General features: G+C 32.0%; 1 protein-coding gene across 3 annotated transcripts in view; it reads left to right on the forward strand.

The window, feature by feature from the left end:
• LOC114349379 (serine/threonine-protein kinase Genghis Khan) overlaps nucleotides 1-22,441 on the forward strand; it is a 217,796-nt gene that overhangs the window by 79,150 nt on the left and 116,205 nt on the right. For all 3 annotated transcript variants that reach the window (XM_050648108.1, XM_050648111.1, XM_050648109.1), the window contains exons 9-11: nucleotides 11,910-12,181; nucleotides 16,553-16,767; nucleotides 19,088-19,363. In XM_050648108.1, the coding sequence (XP_050504065.1) occupies nucleotides 11,910-12,181; nucleotides 16,553-16,767; nucleotides 19,088-19,363 (763 nt within the window). The remainder of the gene's footprint in view (nucleotides 1-11,909; nucleotides 12,182-16,552; nucleotides 16,768-19,087; nucleotides 19,364-22,441) is intronic.

The raw sequence follows: 22,441 nt of genomic DNA on the forward strand, positions 1-22,441 counted from the left end.
ATGTCAATAAATCTTTATTAACGAAAAAGAAAATATTTTTGTTGCACTATAAATTACAGTATAAATTAATAACTAATGAATTCTAACAATTGTATTCGGTTATTATTACTACAAAATAAAATATTCAAGTTTAACAAAATAATCCCATAAGACTCAATGTTAAAACGTCCTGACAAAATCTGACAGCGTGTCACGTGACTGTAAGTAGAGGGGAGACGCACGGAGCCAATACCTACTTGTATACTTATCAGTCCACGCTCATAGTCTGAACAAATTATAGAAAAGATGCCATTTTTGGGAAAAGTTGTTTAGCAGTTATTTCAGCTTGAGTCGAATCTTAAAGATTGCATATTATTACTAATATCAATTTTAAATAATTTATTAATAATAATGAATTAATAACATCAACTTAAATATCACTTAGCTTCCATTCGTCGTGGTAGTCAGACGTGCGTAGGAAAGAAGCTTGTTTTTTAAAACCGGTGTCTATAAATTAGATATTTAAATAAATATTTTGTGAACTCTAAAAGTAAATTAATTACACCAAATAAAAAAGCGAAATCGGAATAAAAACATTAAAAAGTTATGAGTGCAGTTAGCGGGGGCGACGCCCCCGATAAAAATGTTTTAGAAACCCAAATGGATACAGAACATGCAACATCTTCAAAGGAGGAGCTATTAGGATTCCAAAATCTTGTTCCAGTTACACAGATAAGTACCACAAAACTTGTTAATAATAAACCCATTATCGATAATGACTTTGCTAATGTACACACTTCAATAACAAATAACATTAACAAAGAAGTAGGAACAAAAAGGGAGGAATTTCTTTACCGACAAAACGACCTAGGACCTTTTTACGCGTATTTAGAAAATAATTCACCCGATTTTAAAGGCAGATTAAACGCGTTAAGGATAGGTGACATTATTATCACAAATTTTAAAGAAATTGATGAAAAAATTGTAAGCATTGACGCAGTAGGAAGAAATAAAATACGTATAAAATTTAAAGATTATAAATCGGCTAACTATATCATATCTAAAAAAAATGAAGCAATATTTATAAAAAATAATCTAGACATATACATTCCTAAGTTTCTTTTAGTTAGACAGGGCGTAATAAAAGATATTTCCACAGAATTTTCAGTAGAGTATGTTAAAAACAGAATAAAAATGTACGATTTACACTGTAAATTTGAAGTCCTTCAAGTCACAAGATTAAATCGAAGACAAGTAGATGAAAACGGTACTCAATACATTCCAACAAAAACATGCGTAGTTAGTTTTAAGTCACAAGTGCTACCAAAATATATAACAATCAACAAGGTACTAAAGGAAGTCGAACCATACAAACAAAAGGTGCTATTATGCTTTAATTGTCTTCGATTTGGACATACAGGTGGGCAGTGTAAGAGCAAGGCTAGGTGCGATAAATGTCAAGAATCCCACAACTCAAAAGATTGTAAAAAGACCGATCTCACTCCAAAATGTTTTAACTGTTCGGGGGATCATTTTACTACAAATTTAAGCGCGTGTCAAGAATTTCAGCGTCAAAAACTTATTAAAGACGCTATGTCTTCCAATAATATTAGTTATCAAGACGCAAACAAACAGTTCCCCAGAAACTCCTATGCAAAAGTAACATCCATAAATACGGAACAAACTACAAACCTCTCCTGCCTCAAAACTTTCCCTCCATTAAATCCCAATAATTATACACCCACCCAATTCCCATCAAATCCAATTAACAAAATGTCAACTAATAATATATTCTACAATAATAATTCAAATAATACAAATTCTCGAACATTCAAAAGACAGAGACCAAATAGTCCAGATCCAACATTAATTTTGCATAATGAAATTATATCTTCCCCTAGATCTCAATTACCTACGGGAGGAATATTAGACAGCATTAACTATAAGGGAAATATTAATAATAATCCAGTTGCATCTCCTTCAGACTTGAGCATGATAAATTCAATATTAGAATTAGTTATAGAAATTGTCTCAAAAGTTTTAGTAACAAAAAGTATAAACATAAATAAGGAAGAACTCGAAAACTTAGTCAAATTAACTATAAATGGAAACACGTCATCACATTCTCAGACCTCAACCATGCAATAAATATCCTTCAATGGAACTGCCGTTCGGCAGTTTCTAATAAAAATAACTTAGAATATCTACTAGATAGGGGCAACTACTCCGTTGCACTTCTATCGGAAACATGGTTTAAAGCAGAAAAATACTATAATTTTAAAGGCTTCAACAATATTCGCTGTGACCGGGACGACGGGTACGGCGGCTCTGCCATTTTATTAAAATCAGACTTAATATACCAAGAAGTCTCAATTCCAACTACAATCAACTTTGAGCATACTTGTATCTCGGTAAATTTTCCATATATACATAAAAAAATTTACTTTGTTTCAGTATACCTTAAACCGAGAACTAGAATATCATTACAACAGTGGATTAACTTTTTGGAACAAATTCCAAAACCATTCATAATTGGGGGCGACTTTAACGCACATAGTTTGGCATGGAACGATGGATATGACGATATCTATGGCAAGATTCTTTTGGAAGCTATCGAACAATGCAACCTAGTAATTATGAACGACGGATCACCTACATTAGCAAACAATAAGAAGTCAGCTGTAGACTTGACCCTCTGTACACAGGATCTGACACAACTAATTACGTGGTGTACTTTAGAAGAACCTTATGGCTCTAATCACTTACCAATACACATACAATTTGGAAGGAATATCCCACCTGCGCAAATTAAACAGACAAAACATAATATATGGAGACTCAAGGCTGCTAATTGGGATGTATACACCGCTACCCTTGAAGCAACAGAACCAAAATCATCACTAATGGGCATTATCGACAATATTAACAAAGCTGCCGACAAAGCAATTCCGTCACGAAAATCAAACGCACAAAATAGAAATCATTGCTCAAAGGACTGGTGGAACGAAACCTGTAACATAGCTGCTAAAGCAAGAAAACAAGCTTTCTTAACCTACACACAGGCTCCAAATCTTAATAATCTAACAGAATATAAAAGACTTGATGCAGTAGCTAAAAAAACTTTTAAAGAAACTAAGAAAAAAAGTTGGATAAATTACTGCCAAAATCTAAATCAAAATACACCAATTAAAGAAGTGTGGAACAAAGTAAACCGATATAAAAACCGAAAACAAGCGAATAAACCCCTAATGAACCCCAAAGAAGACTGGATAAGCGAATTCCACACAAAAATCTCACCTCCATGGGTCGAAAACAACATTACTCAACAAATAGCTACTGTAAATAGGAACACTTCTTTCCTACAATCGTTATTTCAATTATGGGAACTCGATCATTGCATTAAATCAACAAATAATAAATCTCCCGGGGCGGATAACATTTCATATAATATGTTGCATAAAATGCCCTTAGACCATAAGAAAGCCCTGTTGGAATTGTTCAATTCGATTTGGATAAATAGGATTCCTTTTCCACCGATGTGGAAAGAATACATCATAGTACCTATCAAAAAACCTGGAAAACAGAATGGAAATGCAGATTCATATAGACCCATAGCTTTATCATCGTGTATATTTAAAACCATGGAAAGAATGATAAAGAACAGGCTTGAATATTGGCTAGAAAATGAAAAAATATTACCTGACTCACAATATGCTTTTAGAAAGGGAAGATCTTCCTTGGAACCCCTAACGATACTAGTAAATGACATCTATCTAGGATTCACACACAAATACAGCACTTTGGCCACATTTTTGGATATAACTTCAGCATATGATAATGTTCAAATAAATATACTAGAAGAGAAGCTCATCAATATTGGTCTACCAACCTCCTTTGCCAACTTCATAAAATCAGCTTACTCTAATCGATCAGTTTCCTTAAAGATAAATCAAGAAATTTCGGAATCAAGAATATGTAGATCTGGATTACCACAAGGTAGTATCCTGAGCCCAATCCTCTACAGCCTGTACACAATGGATATAGAAAATGTTATATCACAAAAGTCTAAAATCATTCAATACGCTGATGATGTTGTTATTTACACCAGTAGCAAATCAGAGGACAAATGTATAGAAAATATCAACACTGAATTTATAAAAATCCAAAAATACCTAGACAACATGGGACTTTCCATATCCGAGTCCAAAACCAATATATGTATTTTCTCTAGAAACAGAAATAACTATCAAAGACAACTAACAATAGGAAAATATAAACTCTGTATTAGTAACTCTGTAAAATATCTTGGTCTGCATCTAGATAGAAAACTATTATGGAAGGACTGTATCCACCAAATTATCAAAAAAACAAGTAATTCTATAAATATCCTAAGAGCGTTTTGTAGAGCAAAGTGGGGAGCAGACCCAAATACGGCTTTACTATTCTACAAAACAATGGTACGATCAATAATGGATTATGGAAGTCAACTCTATGGAACAGCAGCAGATACACATCTAAATAAAATCGAGATACAACAAAATAAATGCTTAAGAGTTTGCCTGGGATATCTTAAGTCAACGCCCATAAACATTATACAAGCTGAAGCCGTGGAACCTCCTCTTAAACTAAGAAGACAACTATTGAGCAGAAAATTCATGATAAAAACCATTTCAAAAAAAACTTCTTACCTCAATAGTGTACAGTCACTAACAGTTCAAGTTTTGACCCATAGATACTGGCACTTCAAGAAAACCCCCCTCATAGTAGAACCTTTCTCAGAAATAGCTGACATTACAGATATACTCTATTCCAACCAACTCCCTCCAGTTTTAATTTACTCACCTGAACAAATTTTTTCACGTGAAATTAGAACCTACTATTTTGAAAGTGAAGAAGTAGCAAGTATCAATCAAACAAAGTTCAACGAAACAAAAAACAAATACTGGCCAAACTATGATTCTATATTCACTGATGGATCAAAGTCAAAAGAATATACCAGTTGTGCCTTCTACCATTTTGAGGAAAATACTGACAAAAAATTTATTTTACCAAAGGAAGCTTCCATATACACTGCAGAACTAACAGCAATAGTGCAAGCTATGAAATACGTACTCGGCTCTAACCACGACAAATTTATAATATGTACGGACAGCAAAAGTGCAGTAGATAAACTTAAAAATGTTAAAATAAATAGATCAGTTAATCATATTGAAGCAAAAATCCTGTATTTACATAATGAGATACACATCAAGAATAAAGTCGTCATATATCTATGGGTAAAGGGACACGCAGGCATAACAGGTAATGAAATGGTGGATGCCTTAGCAAAAACAGCTCCAACATCAGGAGAAGAACTAAATCTTAAACTACCCCCGTCCGATTTATTCTTAAATCAAAGGAACAAAATAAATGAGATGTGGCAAAACCTATACAGTGCATCAACAACTGGAACAAACTTTTGTAAACACCAGCCAAGGATCCCCAGAAAACCATGGTTTCACAAAATACCAAACAGAAACTTTGTCGCCACAATAAATCGAATACGTGCAAACCATGCACTAACACCTTATTATAAACACAAAATAAAAATTACAGACAATCCACTGTGTAGTTGTGGTAAAATGGGTACATTGGTACATGTTTTACTTGAATGTCCAATAAATATTGTAAACATTAATAATCTATATAAAAACTTAATTCACTACAAGATAAACCTTCCAATAGACCTAAATTGTATTATTTTTTCAGGAAATAATAATATACTTTATGTACTTCATCAACACATCATAAACTGTAAACTAAAATTGTAAAATTACTAACCAATTTTGTAAGCAATTCTGCAAAACAAACTAAATGTAAAGCATTAAAGGAAAAAAAAAAAGGTGAATACAAAAAAAAAAAAATAATAAAAAAAATAAACCAAGTAAAAAAAAAATTAACCAATTAAAAAAAAAACAAAAAAAAAACAAAAAAAAAAACAAAAAAAAAAACAAAAAAAAAAAACAAAAAAAAACAAAAAAAAAAAAACAAAAAAAAAGAAAACAAAAAAAAATAAAAACACACACAAAGAGGGCTAAAACCTCCGCGGCGTTGAACCGGGTTGATGCTCTAGCGCGGAAGGAAAAAAAAATTAAACACCTTACACTTTACTAATGCTACATATTACTAACAAAACAAATGAATACATCATGCTCAAGTTTGATACTATGAAACAATTTACACAAACTATTTATACAATCTAACATAGTCTGGCTAATTGGTCCTCACCAAAGCCATAAATTCCACGAAAAAAAAAAAAAAAAAAAAAAAAACTTAAATATCTTTGATTTAAAAGCATTTACATACTTCTTATATTCACTTTCACTTATCTTTTTATTTATCAGTTTATCTTCTTTTTTATATCAATTTTAATTAACTCTAATTTAAAACCATTTATCCTCTTTTGAGCTTTTTGCATCCAGTATTTACACTAATATTTTATTTACTTTTCAAAACTTGAGGATAGTATGAGGAAAGTATGAAAACATTGAGGATATGGCAACGGTGTCATATTTCGAGTAACAAACAGGTCACAGAACACTGGTTAATGCGCGGTTGCCGCCTCCTCAGAACCGCGTGAAATAGAAGTCAGAGATTTCGATTACGATATGAGTTACAGAATACCAATCCAAACACAAAAATGACGCGATAGATATCAAACATTCCGATTTTGGGTAATTACGATTCGACTTGGTCATTTCTATTCGATTTATTAAAAGTTACAGAATAGGGCTGAATATTGAAGGTCTCCAAATTCTGCTTGATCGTATTCACGCGGTAGGAGAGGAAATGGGCATTAAAATAAACTCAAACAATTCCAAATTTTTAGTGTTTAATAGCACGGGAACACTGGAACAGGGGAAGTTTTAACTGTGGAGCATGATAAACGTGTCGTCCTGACAAGTTTATGATTGTGAAAAATAGCAAGTTGTTTTTAAGTTTATTCGATAGCAAACGTTATGTAATATATGCGAAAATGTTTGTCCGACAAAAATTTTGGGCATTTTAACGAGTCCGACACGTAGAACATGTCACATCACAGGAATTATGTTGGTGATGAATAACAGTCTGATTTTTGCATGAGAGTTTAATGAAAGGTTAAAAAAGCAATTGGAAGTTCTGTCCGACAAAATTAATGGGAAGTTTTCGTAGTCGGACATTCTAAACAGGTAAGATATAGACAAAAATGCTGGTGATAAATAGCTTTCCGACAAAGACGAAATTTAATTAAGTAAATTATTCCTTACCAAGGATGACTGTTGTCGGAAAAAAATAAGGGGTAGATTTTGTAGTCGGACAATTTAAAAAAAATAATTTTTAAAATTTCAATAAGGGGTAATTATTCTATGTCAAAAGTACCTGCAATCAATTACAATCGATATATCTTTCGATTTATCTCAACATCATTTAGATACCTCACTGTAATACATTTATAGTAGATCAGGCAAATTATATTATGGATTGAGTGGTCTAGCTATCTTTGTCTGCCACATGCGCGGGATCGCTTGGTTAAAAGAGATAGATAGACCACCTATCGACTTTTGCACTGTATTCCCTGTCTACCCTTATGTCTATGAATACATTTCCATTTAAGAAAAACTGTCACTTTTGACAATAATTCATAATAAATTGCAATCGTAACTTCAAATTTAAACTAATCGATTTATTTTGGCAGCAAATTATTTCTTGCCATGTGACATATTAATTACATTATTATTTCATTTGTAGAAAGTTGAGAAAAATTACGTTATACAATTTTAGTAATAATTTATTTAAGTACCCTTTTTCAATCAAGCAAAGCATTATAGCACGAATAATGATATTCAATAGAACTTTCACAATTATCTGGCAACTTAACCTCATTGAATTGATGACCAAGTATTTTACTAACTTTGTAAAATGTTCGAAAATTACTCAAAAATGTTCCGTTGAATGGTTTCACTTTTGATTTGGCGACTTAAAATTTAAACTGTTGACACTCAAAAATAGACACAAAAACCTATTTTAATTTCCAACACACGTGGCAAACAGAAACTCAGAGACCATGTACTTTCAAATACTACTTTGTATAGCACAAAGTGTCACACTGACAAATGCAGCCTTCTAATACATACTTCTAAGCATAATGTGTCATATTTACGTCTATTCTTATAAGCACCGAAGTTTTAGACTCTTCACATTTTTCAATGTCGTTTACAGGGTTAAGATTTGAGTATGAAAAAAAAATGTATACAACGTTTTTTGTAGGAAATTTTCCGTACTTTCTGATGCGCCTAATTAGAAAACCCTAAGAGATTGCTTTCACATGTTCTTTGACATTTTTTATTGTTATTTTGAGAATATCTAGAACAAACTCCACCCAAAAAAATAATTGTTTTGCAATATATACATGCATTGATACTTACCTCACTGTTTTTGGAGTGTGCATGTATATTTATGCACATGCAAATATAAATAATAATATACAACTAAAATAGCTTTATCAATGTGTGACTAAGTCATTCTGAGAAAATGTTTTTTATTTATTTCCTTCGATTTGCCCAAACTTTTTGTCCGACATATAACTTTTTGCGTTCCAAAATATAATTTGTACATAAACAAATCAAAATTAGCTTGCTATTTATCACCAACATTTTTGTCTATATCTTACATGTTTAGAATGTCCGACTAGGAAAATTTCCCATTCATTTTGTCCGACAGAACTTCCAATTGCTTTTTTAACCTTTCATTAAACTCTCATGCAAAAATCAGACTGCTATTCATCACCAACATAGTTCCTGTGATGTGACATGTTCTACGTGTCGGACTCGTTAAAATGCCCAACCTTTTTGTCGGACAAACATTTTTTCATATATTATATAACGTTGGCTATTGAATAAATTTAAAATCAACTTGCTATTTTTCACCATCATAAACTTGTCAGGACGACACGTTTATCATGCTCCACCGTTAAAACTTCCCCTGTTTCAGTGTTCCCGTGCATCAATGTTTGTCCGACTAGACACCGTTAAACTATTAACAAATTTTCAGCTTGCTATTAATCAACTTTTTGTTCTTACGCGGGATCCAGGTCTACTACTTTTATGAAAAGGAAGTCATTTCTTTGCAATAATCATCTCAGTTTAGAACTAAGACAAAGAATGGTCCGTTTGCTATGTTTGGTCCGTACTTTTGTATAGTGCAGAAGTGTGGACGCTAAAAGTATCGATCATGAACCGAATTGAAGCATTGGAAATGTGGATTCATAGACGGATGCTGAAGATACCTTGGACAGCAAGAAAAACTAATGAAGAAGTATTTAGTAGAGTCAACAAAGATAGAGAACTGCTAAAGACTGTCAAACATCGAAAAATGTCTTATCTGGGACATATAGTGAGGGGAAGTCAATATAGGGTGTTACAACTGATCCTTAAAGGCAAAATAGAGGTCCGTATAGATGTAGGAAGAAAACAAGTTTCTTGGTTAAAAAACATTCATGAATGGACTCGATGTCAAATGCAGGACAATTATTCGATATTGCAGAAGATCGAGAAGCCTCCGCAATGGTGATCGCCAACGTCGGATAATTCTGATATGGCACGTGAAGAAGAAGATGGTATTTAGGCCCACTAATTGTATGGCCGAAGTATTCTTTCTGTTTTAGTCGAGGAAATGAAGCAATTTGGCTCGCAATTTTTTCGTCCAGCATGGATTTACTTGAAATTTTCGCAGAATGTAGGAAATAGTCCAAGGATAATTTTCTAGATCATGCCGCTGTACGCTAGAACCTTGGGGGTGGTTGCCACCCCATCTCGGGGGCGGGAATTTTTTATTACATTTTAACCATGTAAATCGATGTAAAAACTAATTCCAAGAAAAAAACGTTTTTTACATTTTCTTCGTAAAACTAATATTTTCGAGATATTCGCGCTTGAAAGTAGCAGTTTTTCGATGAAAAAATCGACTTTTTTTGAAGGTTTTTTGAGAATACCTCGAAAAATATGCATTAATCAAAAAAAAACTGTAGATATCAAAATTTATCTTTTGGTAACACAAACCAAATTTTTTTCTGTAATATCTTTAAGACCAATACAAACCGAGATACGGCATGTTAAAAAGTTAGCTTCTTTCGTCAAATGCAAATTTGAAATATTCAAAGTAAACTTGCATTTTTCGGGGAAAACTTAAAAAATCTTTTTTCAAGTATACAGTTAGGCCTTTCAAAAAATAATAATAAAAAGTTTCTATCCTGAAAATTAAGCAGCTTATGATCAAAAAAGGTCGGTACCTGCTTTTCTCTATGAAAAAATCAGTGAAAACAGCCCCCTAACTACCCTCCTAATTGAAAATTGGTCTTCACCTTTCTGTAATTCCTTTTATATTTGTATTATCAATACACCCAAGAAGTTTGACCTATTTAAAAGGCCTAAGTTTAGAAAAATTAGAGTTTAAATAAAAATTTTTTTTTTGGAATTTCCCATATTTCACCTTTTACTTGAAAATATCTCCGAAAATACTGGAGATAGGAAAAAAATTATAAAGTACTAAATTTTAGCTTTTTTACTAGCTAAAATTCCCTTGTGCACAGATTTTCATTACAGTGAAAAGTTAGCGAGATGTAGCTGAGTAAAGCCTCTATTTACGAGCAAACACCCCCTTATTCGAGCCCTTTAAACCCACCCTAATTAAAAACTAAGGAATCTTTCGAAATTTAGTTTATACGGTCTTATAACTCTTCAAAAATCTTACTAAGTCATTTTTGAAAAAACTTTTTGTCGCCAAAAATGAAGGAGCGATTTTTTTATAAAACCAATTTTATTTTCGAAAAATTCGGATAGTCCGCTTATGGATAATTTTCAATGTATGTATAATACCACAGAACCGGTTCGTATACTGGAAGATGACTAAAAAACTATTTGTATTTGTACATATTTGTAAATTCGTATTTTTGTGTAAATAAATGTTTTTGTAATTATTTAATACTACTTTTTTTCTGTATAGATCTATTAAAATATCTACTTATAAAAACTGTAATGTTATTAAGGGTTGAAATATTATGATAAAATATAAAATGATGATAGAAAATATAAAATATATCCTCAAGTAAAAAACAATCATTATTTAACCAATCAAAACCATATTTTACCCATATTAAAGTTTACAATGTCTTTATATAATTTTTGAAAATAAGGGGTAGTTTACACCCCTAAAAATAATCAACGCCCTTAAGCATGATATGGAATATGAAGTACAGGGTGAGATAATCCTAATCCCAAATTTTTATGTAAATCGATGCAAGCCGAAATTATTCTTTTAGGATAAGTAAAATTTTTTATATATAGCTCCAACAAGGTTGGTTTTAAGGGTTGAAATATTATGATAGTATGACTGAACGCATAAAACAATCATTATGTAACTAATAAGAACCAAATGTTGACAATATTAAAGTTTAAAATGTTATTTTATAATTTTTTACAATTGGGGGTAGTTTTCACCCTTAAAAAACCAAAAGCGTACAACGGCTCAATATAGAAAATTAACTAGAGGGTGTAATGAGCCTAATCCCAAATTTTTGTACAAATCGATGCTGGACGAAAAAATTGCGAGGTTTTGCCATTTTTTCAGCTTCATTTCCTCGACTATTTCTGTTTTTCTCCTCTTTATGATGTTTATGAGCAGACGTTCTGAATTCATCATTTAGAGAACACCTTCATTGGAAGTGTGCGAAGCGAAACCCATGATATCTTTAGGCTTCGTCGATAGCACCACAATTCGAATGCTTCTAATTTGTTTAGCATTGTGGTTTTTAAGTCCATGTCTCACAACCCTGGTTGTAAGACATATAGATTAGATAGTATGAATTTAACAATTTCATTAAAAACTTAATGTACATTAATTTTTTTAATTTTTAGTTATCTTTGCGATCTCAGTAATTTGTCGGCGTGTACAGAATCAGAATTCATGGAAAAACAAAATCAACGAAATAAGAGTGATATTATAGGGCTGGCTTTAAACCACGAAAAGGAGATAGAGAAGAAAATGTCACCGGATAGTACGAGACGGTTGCAAGACGAAATTAATACCCTGACGAAGAGAAATTGCGAATTAGAATCTCAATTAAGAAGTCTGGAAGAGAATAACTCTAGAGAAATGCATATAGACGCGTTAGATGGTGCTGATAGCGGTAAGGAAATCAAGATTATTAATAATTTGTTGTTAATATAGTAGAGGATCCGATATAAGGTCGATTTGCACCGATCTGTTTAATTGATAAAAATTATTGGATAAGTAATTTAGCATGTTACCAATTACAAAAAACAAGGGTTGGCCGGTCTAATCTTGTTCTAACTATAATTAATTAATAATGAAAAAATGACATTTTTTTCATGAAATTAGAAAAATTCGACCCGGGCAGATATTCAGATTTTTTGGATCATTCTAAACAAAAAAGGTCTTTTGTAATTTTTCTCTAAAGTTGATCGTGTTCGAGTTATAAACAATTTAAAACTGAAAAAAGAACGAAAGATGACAATTTTCAAGGCTCAAAACACAAGTAAAAAATATTATTTTTGTAATCATCAAGTACATAAATTCAAGTTCAAACATTTTTCTATCAAGTCTCGATAATAATTTTAGCCATGTTTTATTCTATAATATATTTTTTTAATTAAAAAAATCGAAAAAAAATCTTCTGTGTAAAAGGTATATTTATTTTAAAAACTCCAATAAAGGGTTACAATTACAAAACAGAACGTTTTCGCTCTAAAGAGAGCATCATCAGTGTACTTTGCAAGCTCTACATGCTAAGCCACCAAAAATACATGGGTTAAAACCTTTAAATGTCGACTAAAATTCTTACATTGAAATGTATACTAAATCCTGGCGATGGATAAAAAATATAAAGATACCCTAAGGCAGTGATTCCCAAAGTGTGGGTCGCGACCCCCTGGGGGGTCGCAATGAGGTACTAGGGGGGTCGCCGGAAATTTCCAAAATAAGACAAAAACACTACTAAGACTACTAAGACAAAAACACTAAAATCATGTATTTTTATTTTAATAAAGCCGTAAATAAAAATTAACAATTAATTATCAAACGAAACATAAAACTAAATATTAAAAGTAAAAGAAAAAAATAAAGTCAAATATTACAATGTTAATGAGACCCATGCGCCTGTTTTTTTGAAACTAGTCTTTCAAATCTAGGCTGTGTATTTGAGACACACACAATTATATCGTTTTCAAGTACGAGACGATTTCTCACTTTTGTTTTAATGGCAGTCATAGACGAGAAACTTAACTCACATAAATATGATGTTACAAATGGAACCAAACATTTTACAGCTTCATTCGCCAACTGAGGGTATTCCTGCATCTTTTTATTCGTCCGGGTTCTGGGAAAAAAATTGGAGCTTCAACATTCCATCACTTGATATTTCAATAAGTTGTTCTTTCATGTTTATTGGTATTTCAGCATGTTGAAAGGAATCGGCTAAAAACGGATTCAGTATCCATCTGCAACTGTCGTAACTGTTTTGAATTTCTTCGGGGAAATAATCACAGAGCTGTTGTTTTAAATTAAGCAAAGTAACTTGCATGCCTGCATAAACTTGTTCAAAATTTGTAGCACTGTAACATACATTTTCTATAATTTCCTGAACGCACTAAAATGAATCGAGCTGCTTTTTGCCAAGTGAAGTTGACCATAAATCGATTTTTCTTATAAACCCCTTAATTCTATCTGTGGCTGTAATTATAATAATGTCGCGACCTTGCAAATTACTGTTCAAAATATTTAATTGTTCGAATATATCAGCAAGGAAACCTAGTTTCAAAAGCCAAATAGGATCGGAAAATTGATTTTCATATGGGGACTTCTCATCTTTCAAATACATTAAAAGCTCTGCTCTTAAGTCAAATACTCTTTTTAAGACGTTGCCCCTTGAAAGCCACCTTACTTCGGTGTGATAAAGAAGATTTTGAAATATAGCACCCATGTCTTCGCAGATTTTTCGAAAAATACGGGTCTGTAAAGCTTTTCCTTTAATGGAATTTACAACTTTAATGATGGATTTCATAACACAGTCCATTTCAGGAGGTAAAGCTTTTGACGCCAGAGCTTCTCGATGTAAAAATCAATGTCTCCATGTGGCATTAGGCATTATTTCTTGTAATCTGACGACAAGACCAGATTGATGTCCTGTCATAGCTTTAGCGCCATCTGTGCATATAGCAATACATTTTCCCCAGTCAATAACATATTTACTTGTGCATTTCACAAAACTGTCGAATAAACATTTTCCAGTGGTATTGGTCTCCAATGGGGAACAAAATAAAATATCTTCTTGAATGCCATTATTTGTATCATATCTTACAAACGTAATAAATTGGGCACAGTTAGATATATCCGTGGATTCGTCCATTTGAAGAGAGAAGTACGTGCATTTATTAAGATTTTCCACAACTTGCGCTTGAATATCTTCTGCCATATCACTAATTCTTCTTTGGATAGTATTATTTGACAGAGGTATTGTTTTTAACTTTGCAGACTCTTTTTCACCAATCATTATATGTACCATTTCAACAGCTGCTGGCAAAATCAGATTTTCAGCAATTGTGTGCGGATTACTAGTTTTGGCAACGCGATAAGCAACTTTATAACTTGCTAATAATGCTTTTTCGTTAGTAGTGGTTGCCAATTGAAAAGTATCTTGCTGTTTGTGAAGGACGTTCAGCTTTCTTTCAAAGAATTCTACGGGTTTGTCTTTTTTATCTGGATGTTTGCTATTTAAATGTCGAAGTAACTTTGATGGCTTCATGCTTTCGTTTGACAATACTTCTCCACAAATAACACATTGTGGTTTATTGGAAATAATGGTAAAACCATATTTAAGATATTCATCACTGTAAAGTCTGTTTTTCTTTTTATTACTGCCACTTTCAGACGTAGATGGTTCTGCACTTCTTTTTAAAAACTTATCCATAATTTGTAATTTATCGTAGACGTAAATACGTAAACGGGAATACGTAAGTCGCAAAATATTTACTCATTACTTAATACCGCTGCATTCGCCACAACGTGCTGTTTCGAACTGAGGTCTCATTGCACATCGCCGCTTATATAAAGCCAAAACGAGGCTACGAGAACGTTCCAGAGTGCCATCTAGTAGTGAAGTAAGGAGTAGGAGTAGAGCCTTCGCGAATATCATGGAAAAGTATTGCGATGTAGACACAAAGATGTCGCGGTGTACAATGTGCAGTCGACTTTTTATTATTTATTTTTATTGTAAATGCTAGTCTGGCAGAAGTACTACTAGTGTACTAGTGGGACAGATCGCAATTATTAAAATAATTGTTGAATTTTTTAAATGTATTTAGTTTGAATTTAAACAGTAAAGTAAAATAAAATTTGAGAAACCATCAGTTGTAAATTAGGCACGCTATTTTTGTCGCTATTTTGGTTTGGGTGATGAGTAGGGGTCGTGAACAATTTTTTTAACAAAAAGGGGTCGCGCTTTAGATAAGTTTGGGAAACACTGCCCTAAGGCATTATATGACTATTCCACGAAGCACGTGGGTGATTTGAGTCGATTTCTCTGTCTTCACAAAGATTTCTTCACAAAGACAGAGAAATCGACTCAATCACCCACGTGCTTCGTGGAATAGTCATATAATGCCTTAGGGGATCTTTATATTTTTCATCCATCGCCAGGATTTAGTATACAACATTTCAATGAAGACTTTTAGTCGACATTTAAGGGTTTTAACCCATGTATTTTTGGTGGCTTAGCATGTAGAGCTTGAAAAGAACTCTGATGATGCTCTCTTTAGAGCGAAAACGTTCTGTTTTGTATTTGTAGCCCTTTATTGGGTTTTTTTAAAATAAATGTACCTTTTACACAGAAGATTTTTCTTCAATTTTTTGTAATTAATGTTATACAGCCAGCTACAGGAAATTTTTCCCTTATGGATTTTTTTAATTGTTAATGAGGAAGGTTTCTTATGAGGAGACGGGCATTAACAACTAAAAAACAATATTTCAGAATGAAATAAGTCCAAAAGACTTATAAAGAACTGATAGAATAAGGTTTGAACTTGAATTTAGGTGTGTACTTAGTAATTTCAAAACTGATATTTTATACTTATGTTTTTGAGCCTTGAAAATCGTCATCATTCGTTCTTTTTTCAGGTTTAAATTGTTTATAACTAGAAAACGATCAACTTTAGAGAAAAATTACAAAAGACCTTTTTTGTTTAGAATGACCTAAAAAATCTGAAATAATATCTGCCCCGGTCGAAATTTTTTTTATTTATAAAAAATGTCATTTTTTAATTATTAATTAATTATAGTTAGAACAAGATTAGATCGGGCAACCCTTGTTTTTTGTAATTGTAAACATGCTAAATTACATATCCAATAATTTTTATCCATTGAACAGATCGGTGCAAATCGACCTTATATCGTATCTTAGACTGTAACTTCTTGCATATAAAATGAAATATTGGCTTTTCTGATTCATATTGGACATTTGAAAAAAATCTATTTTCTGTTTCAGCGAAACAAAAGGAACTAGAAAAACTTATTAGGTTATTAAAACAAGAAAAGGACGAGATCATGAAGGATCGTCAGGATTTAAATGAAAAATTAAAATTTCAAGATATAGAACTTAAGGATGCCTTAGCACAGAAAAAATTAGCCATGACTGAATATGCGGAGGTTTCTGATAAATTAGCTGAACTGAGGCAACAAAAACAGAAACTTTCCAGACAGGTACTCGTAATCAATCTATTAAATTATTAAAATAATAAATTAAATATTAAAAAAGATAAAGGCAGTTTTTGTTTATATTCGATTCAGAGTTGGACCACCATCTCCATATAGCTATTTCAGCATCCTCATGCCTCCTCAGTGAAGCTATGCAGTCACAACTCTGAAAGGAACATAAACAATCTGCCAATTTAAGGGAAACCATCGCGATACAATGATTCCACCTTTTGAGACGCAATCTAGCGACATCTCTCGTATTAGTAAACTTTGTATCTAGGGCTTTTCGTTGTTTTCCTCGTAATACAAGAGATGTCGCTAGATTGCGTCTCAAAAGGTGGAATCATTGCATCGCGATGGTTTCCCTTAAATTGGCAGGTTGTTTATGTTCCTTTCAGAGTTGTGACTGCATAGCTTCACTGAGGAGGCATGAGGATGCTGAAATAGCTATATGGAGATGGTGGTCCAACTCTGAATAAAATCTCTGAGTAAAAAACTCTATAGAACAAAAGTTACTTAGAATTAGTCATTTCATCCAATTCCGGACTTATTTTGAACGTATATTTTTTCACCCTGTATTTTCCAATTTTTGTTAAATGGAGGGGATGGAGAATTGTAAACTTTTTCTTATACAGAGTGAGTTTTATGTATGGAAACACTTAATTATCTCGAAAACGGTTTGCACGATTTTTATAAATTTTGGTAGGTAGGGGTTTTCTAATGCGGTCGATATTATGGTGCTAATTACATTGTTGTCAGATCTTCCGTTTTTCTGGAAATCTAATGAACTTTCTTATTTCAGATGGAACACCCTGTATATTTTTTGCGTTTTGGAGTCCTTAAGAAATACTGATTATTTTTCATGTTATATTCCCTATACCTAAATGCCATAATTTGGGAGTTATTGGATATGGTTATAGGATTACTACATTTATTTAAAAAATAAAATTTAAACAAATTATACAAATCAATTTTTTCGGCCCAGGTAGACATTATTTTAGGTTCTTTAGATGATTGAGAACAAAAATGGTCTTTTGTAATTTTTCTCTAAAGTTAATCGTTTTCGAGTAATAAACAATTTAAAACTGAAAAAAAATCGAATAATGACGAGTTCAAAAACATAAGTAAAAAATATAATTTTTGAAATTACAGAGTACCTATCTTCAAGCCCAACTCTTCTTCTAATAGCTTGCAATAATATTTTTTGGCTCGTTTTATTCTAAAACATTGCGTTTTAATTTTTAATGAAGTGCATATGAAAGGACGGGCGATCAGGCTGCATTAACAACTAAAATAACAATCTTTTAAAATGAAACAATCTCAAATTACTTATCGGTAGCTAATAAAATAAGGCTTGAGCTTGAATTTGGGACTTCACAGTTTCAAAAAAAAACATTGTTTATTTGTGTTCTTGGACCTCGAAAATCGTCATTATTCGATTTTTTTTTCAGTTTTAAATTGTTTATAACTCGGAAACGATTAATTTTAGAGAAAAATTATAAAAGATCTTTTTTGTTCCCAATGATCCAAACAACCTAAAATAGTGTTACCCGGGCCAAAAAATTGTTTATAATTTGTTTAAATTTTTTTTTAAAATAAATGTAGTAATAACTCCGAAATTATGACATTTAGGTATAGCGAATATAACACGAAAAATATTCAGTATTTCTTAAAGACTTCAAAACGCAAAAAATATACAGGGTGTTCCATTTGAAATAAGAAAGTTCATTAGATTTCCAGAAAAACGGAAAATATGACAACAATGTTATTAGCACTATAATATCGGCCGCATTAGAAAATCCCTACCTACCAAAATCTATAAAAATCGTTTAAGCCGTTTTCGAGATAATTGAGTGTTTCCCACTTCCGAGATAATTGAGTGTTTCTGTGTCTCTATATCATGAGTGTTTCCATACATAAAACTCACTCTGTATAATAATAGACAATGTCAACTACCTATTCGGCCTATTCCCAAATTTTCATCCTTCCTTTATTTTTTTGGAGGTTTTCGTAAAATTTTGCGTTCCCTGATTGGGCTAAGAGAGGTATGCAGATGCGCACATTACACCGATTCAGTCTCGGCCGACAAAAAAGTTTGATGGGCTTACCCATCATGGACAGCCCAACCCGACTAAACTATCGGCCGATTGAAAAGTCTGCAGTTTGCGGGGACTCTTAGACTTATCACACAACCGGTGCTGTTCACTGTTCGACGCATTATACTTTGACAGATTGATTACCTGTATGTCGATGGTGTGAAGAAGGCAACTCATCTGGCATGTGGCATTTTTAGGGAAAAGGTTGTGTAATTATTATTTTATTTTAGGTTAGAGATAAAGAAGAAGAATTAGAAACGGTGATGCAAAAGGTTGACTCTCTACGAAACGACATCAGGCGCGCTGAAAAGCTACGAAGAGAACTCGAGTCTAGAGTTGAAGAAGCTCAAGCTGAAGCGACTAAAGAAAGAAAACTTAGGGAAAGGTCAGAAGAATATTGTAGGCAAATGCAAGCTGAATCTGATCGCCTTCGAGTGAGGAGTGAACATGGTCCTAGAGATCAGCAAGATTCGTTGAGGCTGAAAGCGGAGTTGGAAAAATTAGAGGTAAGGCAATGATAATTAGTAATGTCAACCTTAACTCAACGCTATTCTTCTTAAAGCGCCCTCTCCTCAATGGAGGTTGCTTATTACAATTGCAAACTCTTCCCTATCTTCAGCTGTTCAAAACTTAGCCCTGTCCATTGTCGTATGTTTTGTAGCCACGATAGTCTGTTCCTTTCCTTCCTAGTTCTCTCTTTCGCTCGATCAGTATGTGACCTTCAATGTTTCAATGTTGAAAAGATTTCGTTTCTACTCAATATAATGTTTATAAATAAAGAAATGAATATTTTATTTTGAATTTTATGAATGGTGGGAAAGTGAATAAATATTCAACAGATATAAAACATATACATCTTGCAACCCTGTATTGTTTAGTCCCTTTCTCATTGCTTTGATAGATAGGATTAGGCCCGGCGCAAATTGAACCTAAGCGAGACACAACCTGCGCCGGCGGGACGGGTGACCCGTGCAGTTATTTTTCTAGCGCACCGCATATCGATCACAACATACAACTCAACCGTTGGCTGTCGCTGTAACGAATAGAGACGGGCAAAATCAGTGCGGACAAGTAACGGTTACTTTTGATACCGGTTCTCAGTGGTACTGAGTACAAATACTGATACCCCAGGCTGTGGGTGAAAAAACGTGATATAATTCAGGAATTTTTGAAACCTATTAGGTGTTGTAAAGGACGATGACAGGAATAACTTCTACTAAAATGTAACCAAAAATATTGTGCGCTTTTTTTTTTAATTGCGATTTTCATTTGTTAAATTTGCAATTTTTAATGATTTTTAATTTTGTAGCTTAGGATATTGATTTTAGAGAAAAACTTTTTAATAGAAAGTTGTAGTAAATTAAAAAACCTATAATTTGAGCTATGGTAAGTTTAATTTCGTTAATTGGTTATTGCAAAACAGCCTGCGAAAGGTCCAAAATGGCCGTTTTTTACAATTGCATTATTTATTGTACAAATAATTTTTTTTATTTTTTAAAGCTTTAAATTTAAGATCTTTCAATTCCTAACATAAAAAAAAATTGTAAAACCAGATTAACGAATTTGTTGCTTAGATATTATAAATTGTTTATCCCAAGAGGTCAAATGTCGAAGCCTATAACTTTTTGAAAAAAAATCGTAGAGAGTTGGTGAAACATCCAATCTCCTTCTAAAGAGTTATATTTTCATATTCTGATGTAAATAAATGCGTAAAACATTTTTAAACCTCTAATTTTTGGGTTTGAAAATAAGGGGGCAAATTTCGTTACAAACATTTAGAGCTGAAGCGGCCCTGTACATCCTATGAGTTTTTAACTTACAGATTATTGTTGCTGAAGATAAAACGAAGATTTATAAAAAAATAAAAAATTTCTACGACCAACTGAAGCCGAGATAATTTTTGGGTTTGAAAATAAGGGGGCAAATTTCGTTATAAACATTTAGAGCTGAAGCGGCCCTGTATATCCTATGAGTTTCTAACTTACAGAGTATTAGTTGCTGAAGACGAAACGAAGATTTATAAAGAAATTAAAATTTTCTACAACCAACTGAAGCCGAGATAATTGTTTTTTTTTTTCTTAAACTGTAGTGCCTTTATTTATAATAATTAAGAAATTATTTTACAGTCATTGACTAAAGAATGACTTATATTATCTTAAAATAAAAATTATTATAAAATATAATTACATTTAATTATTAAAAATTATTTTTTAAATCGGTGCTTTTGCAAGCGGGCGAATTTTGCAAATCGCCCGGCTGGATTCAAATCCGCGCGCTCGGAAAATTTTTACGTAACTTGTATTAAATTTTGACAGAAAACAATTTAATAATATTACCATTATAATATACAGTCTATTTACCACTGTATTTGTTTTTCTTGATAAACTTTTATATGTGAAATCCAAAAAGAATAGTCACTACAAGAAGAAAAAGTTTTATATTGTATATTATAGTAAGAAGTAACAGTATTATTATTATATTTATATAACAATGAAAAAATTAAAAATATATTTCATAATATGTATCATTTTTGTAATATTATTTCTTTAGAAATGAAATTTCACATATAAAAGTTTATCAAGAAAAACAAATACAGTGGTAAATAGACTGTATATTATAATGGTAATATTATTTAATTGTTTTCTGTCAAAATTTAATACAAGTTACGTAAAAATTTTCCGACCGCGCGGATTTGAAGCCAGCCGGGCGATTTGCAAAATTCGGCCGCTCGCAAAAGCACCGATTTTAAAATTAATTTTTAAGAATTAAATGTAATTAAATTTTATAATAATTTTTATTTTAAGATAATATAACTCTTTCTTTAGTCAATGACTGTAAAATAATTTCTTAATTGTTATAAATAAAAACACTACGACTTAAGACAAAAAACAATTATCTCGGCTTCGGTTGGTTGTAGAAAATTTTTATTTTTTTATAAATCTTCGTTTTGTCTTCAGCAACAATAATCTGTAAGTTAGAAACTCATAGGATGTACAGGGCCGCTTCAGCTCTAAATGTTTGTAACGAAATTTGCCCCCTTATTTTCAAACCCAAAAATTAGAGGTTTAAAAATGTTTTACGCATTTATTTACATCAGAATATGAAAATATAACTCTTTAGAAGGAGATTGGATGTTTCACCAACTCTCTACGATTTTTTTTTCAAAAAATTATAGCCTTCGACATTTGACCTCTTGGGATAAACAATTTATAATATCTAAGCAACGAATTCGTTAATCTGGCTTTACAATTTTTTTTATGTTTGGAATTGAAAGATCTTCATTTTAAAGCGTTAAAAAATAAAAAAAAATTATTTGTACAATAAATAATGCAATTGTAAAAAACGGCCATTTTGGACTTTTCGCAGGCTGTTTTGCAATAACCAATTAACCAAATTAAACTTACTGTACCTCAAATTGTAGGTTTTTTAATTTACTACAACTTTCTATTTAAAAAGTTTTTCTCTAAAATCAATATCCTAAGCTGCAAAACTAAAAATCAATAAAAATTGCAAATTTAACAAATGAAAATCGCAATATAAAAAAAGCGCATAATATTTTTGGTTACATTTTAGTATAAGTTATT

Source organism: Diabrotica virgifera, chromosome 4, assembly GCF_917563875.1.
Source record: "Diabrotica virgifera virgifera chromosome 4, PGI_DIABVI_V3a".
Taxonomy (NCBI): domain Eukaryota; kingdom Metazoa; phylum Arthropoda; class Insecta; order Coleoptera; family Chrysomelidae; genus Diabrotica; species Diabrotica virgifera.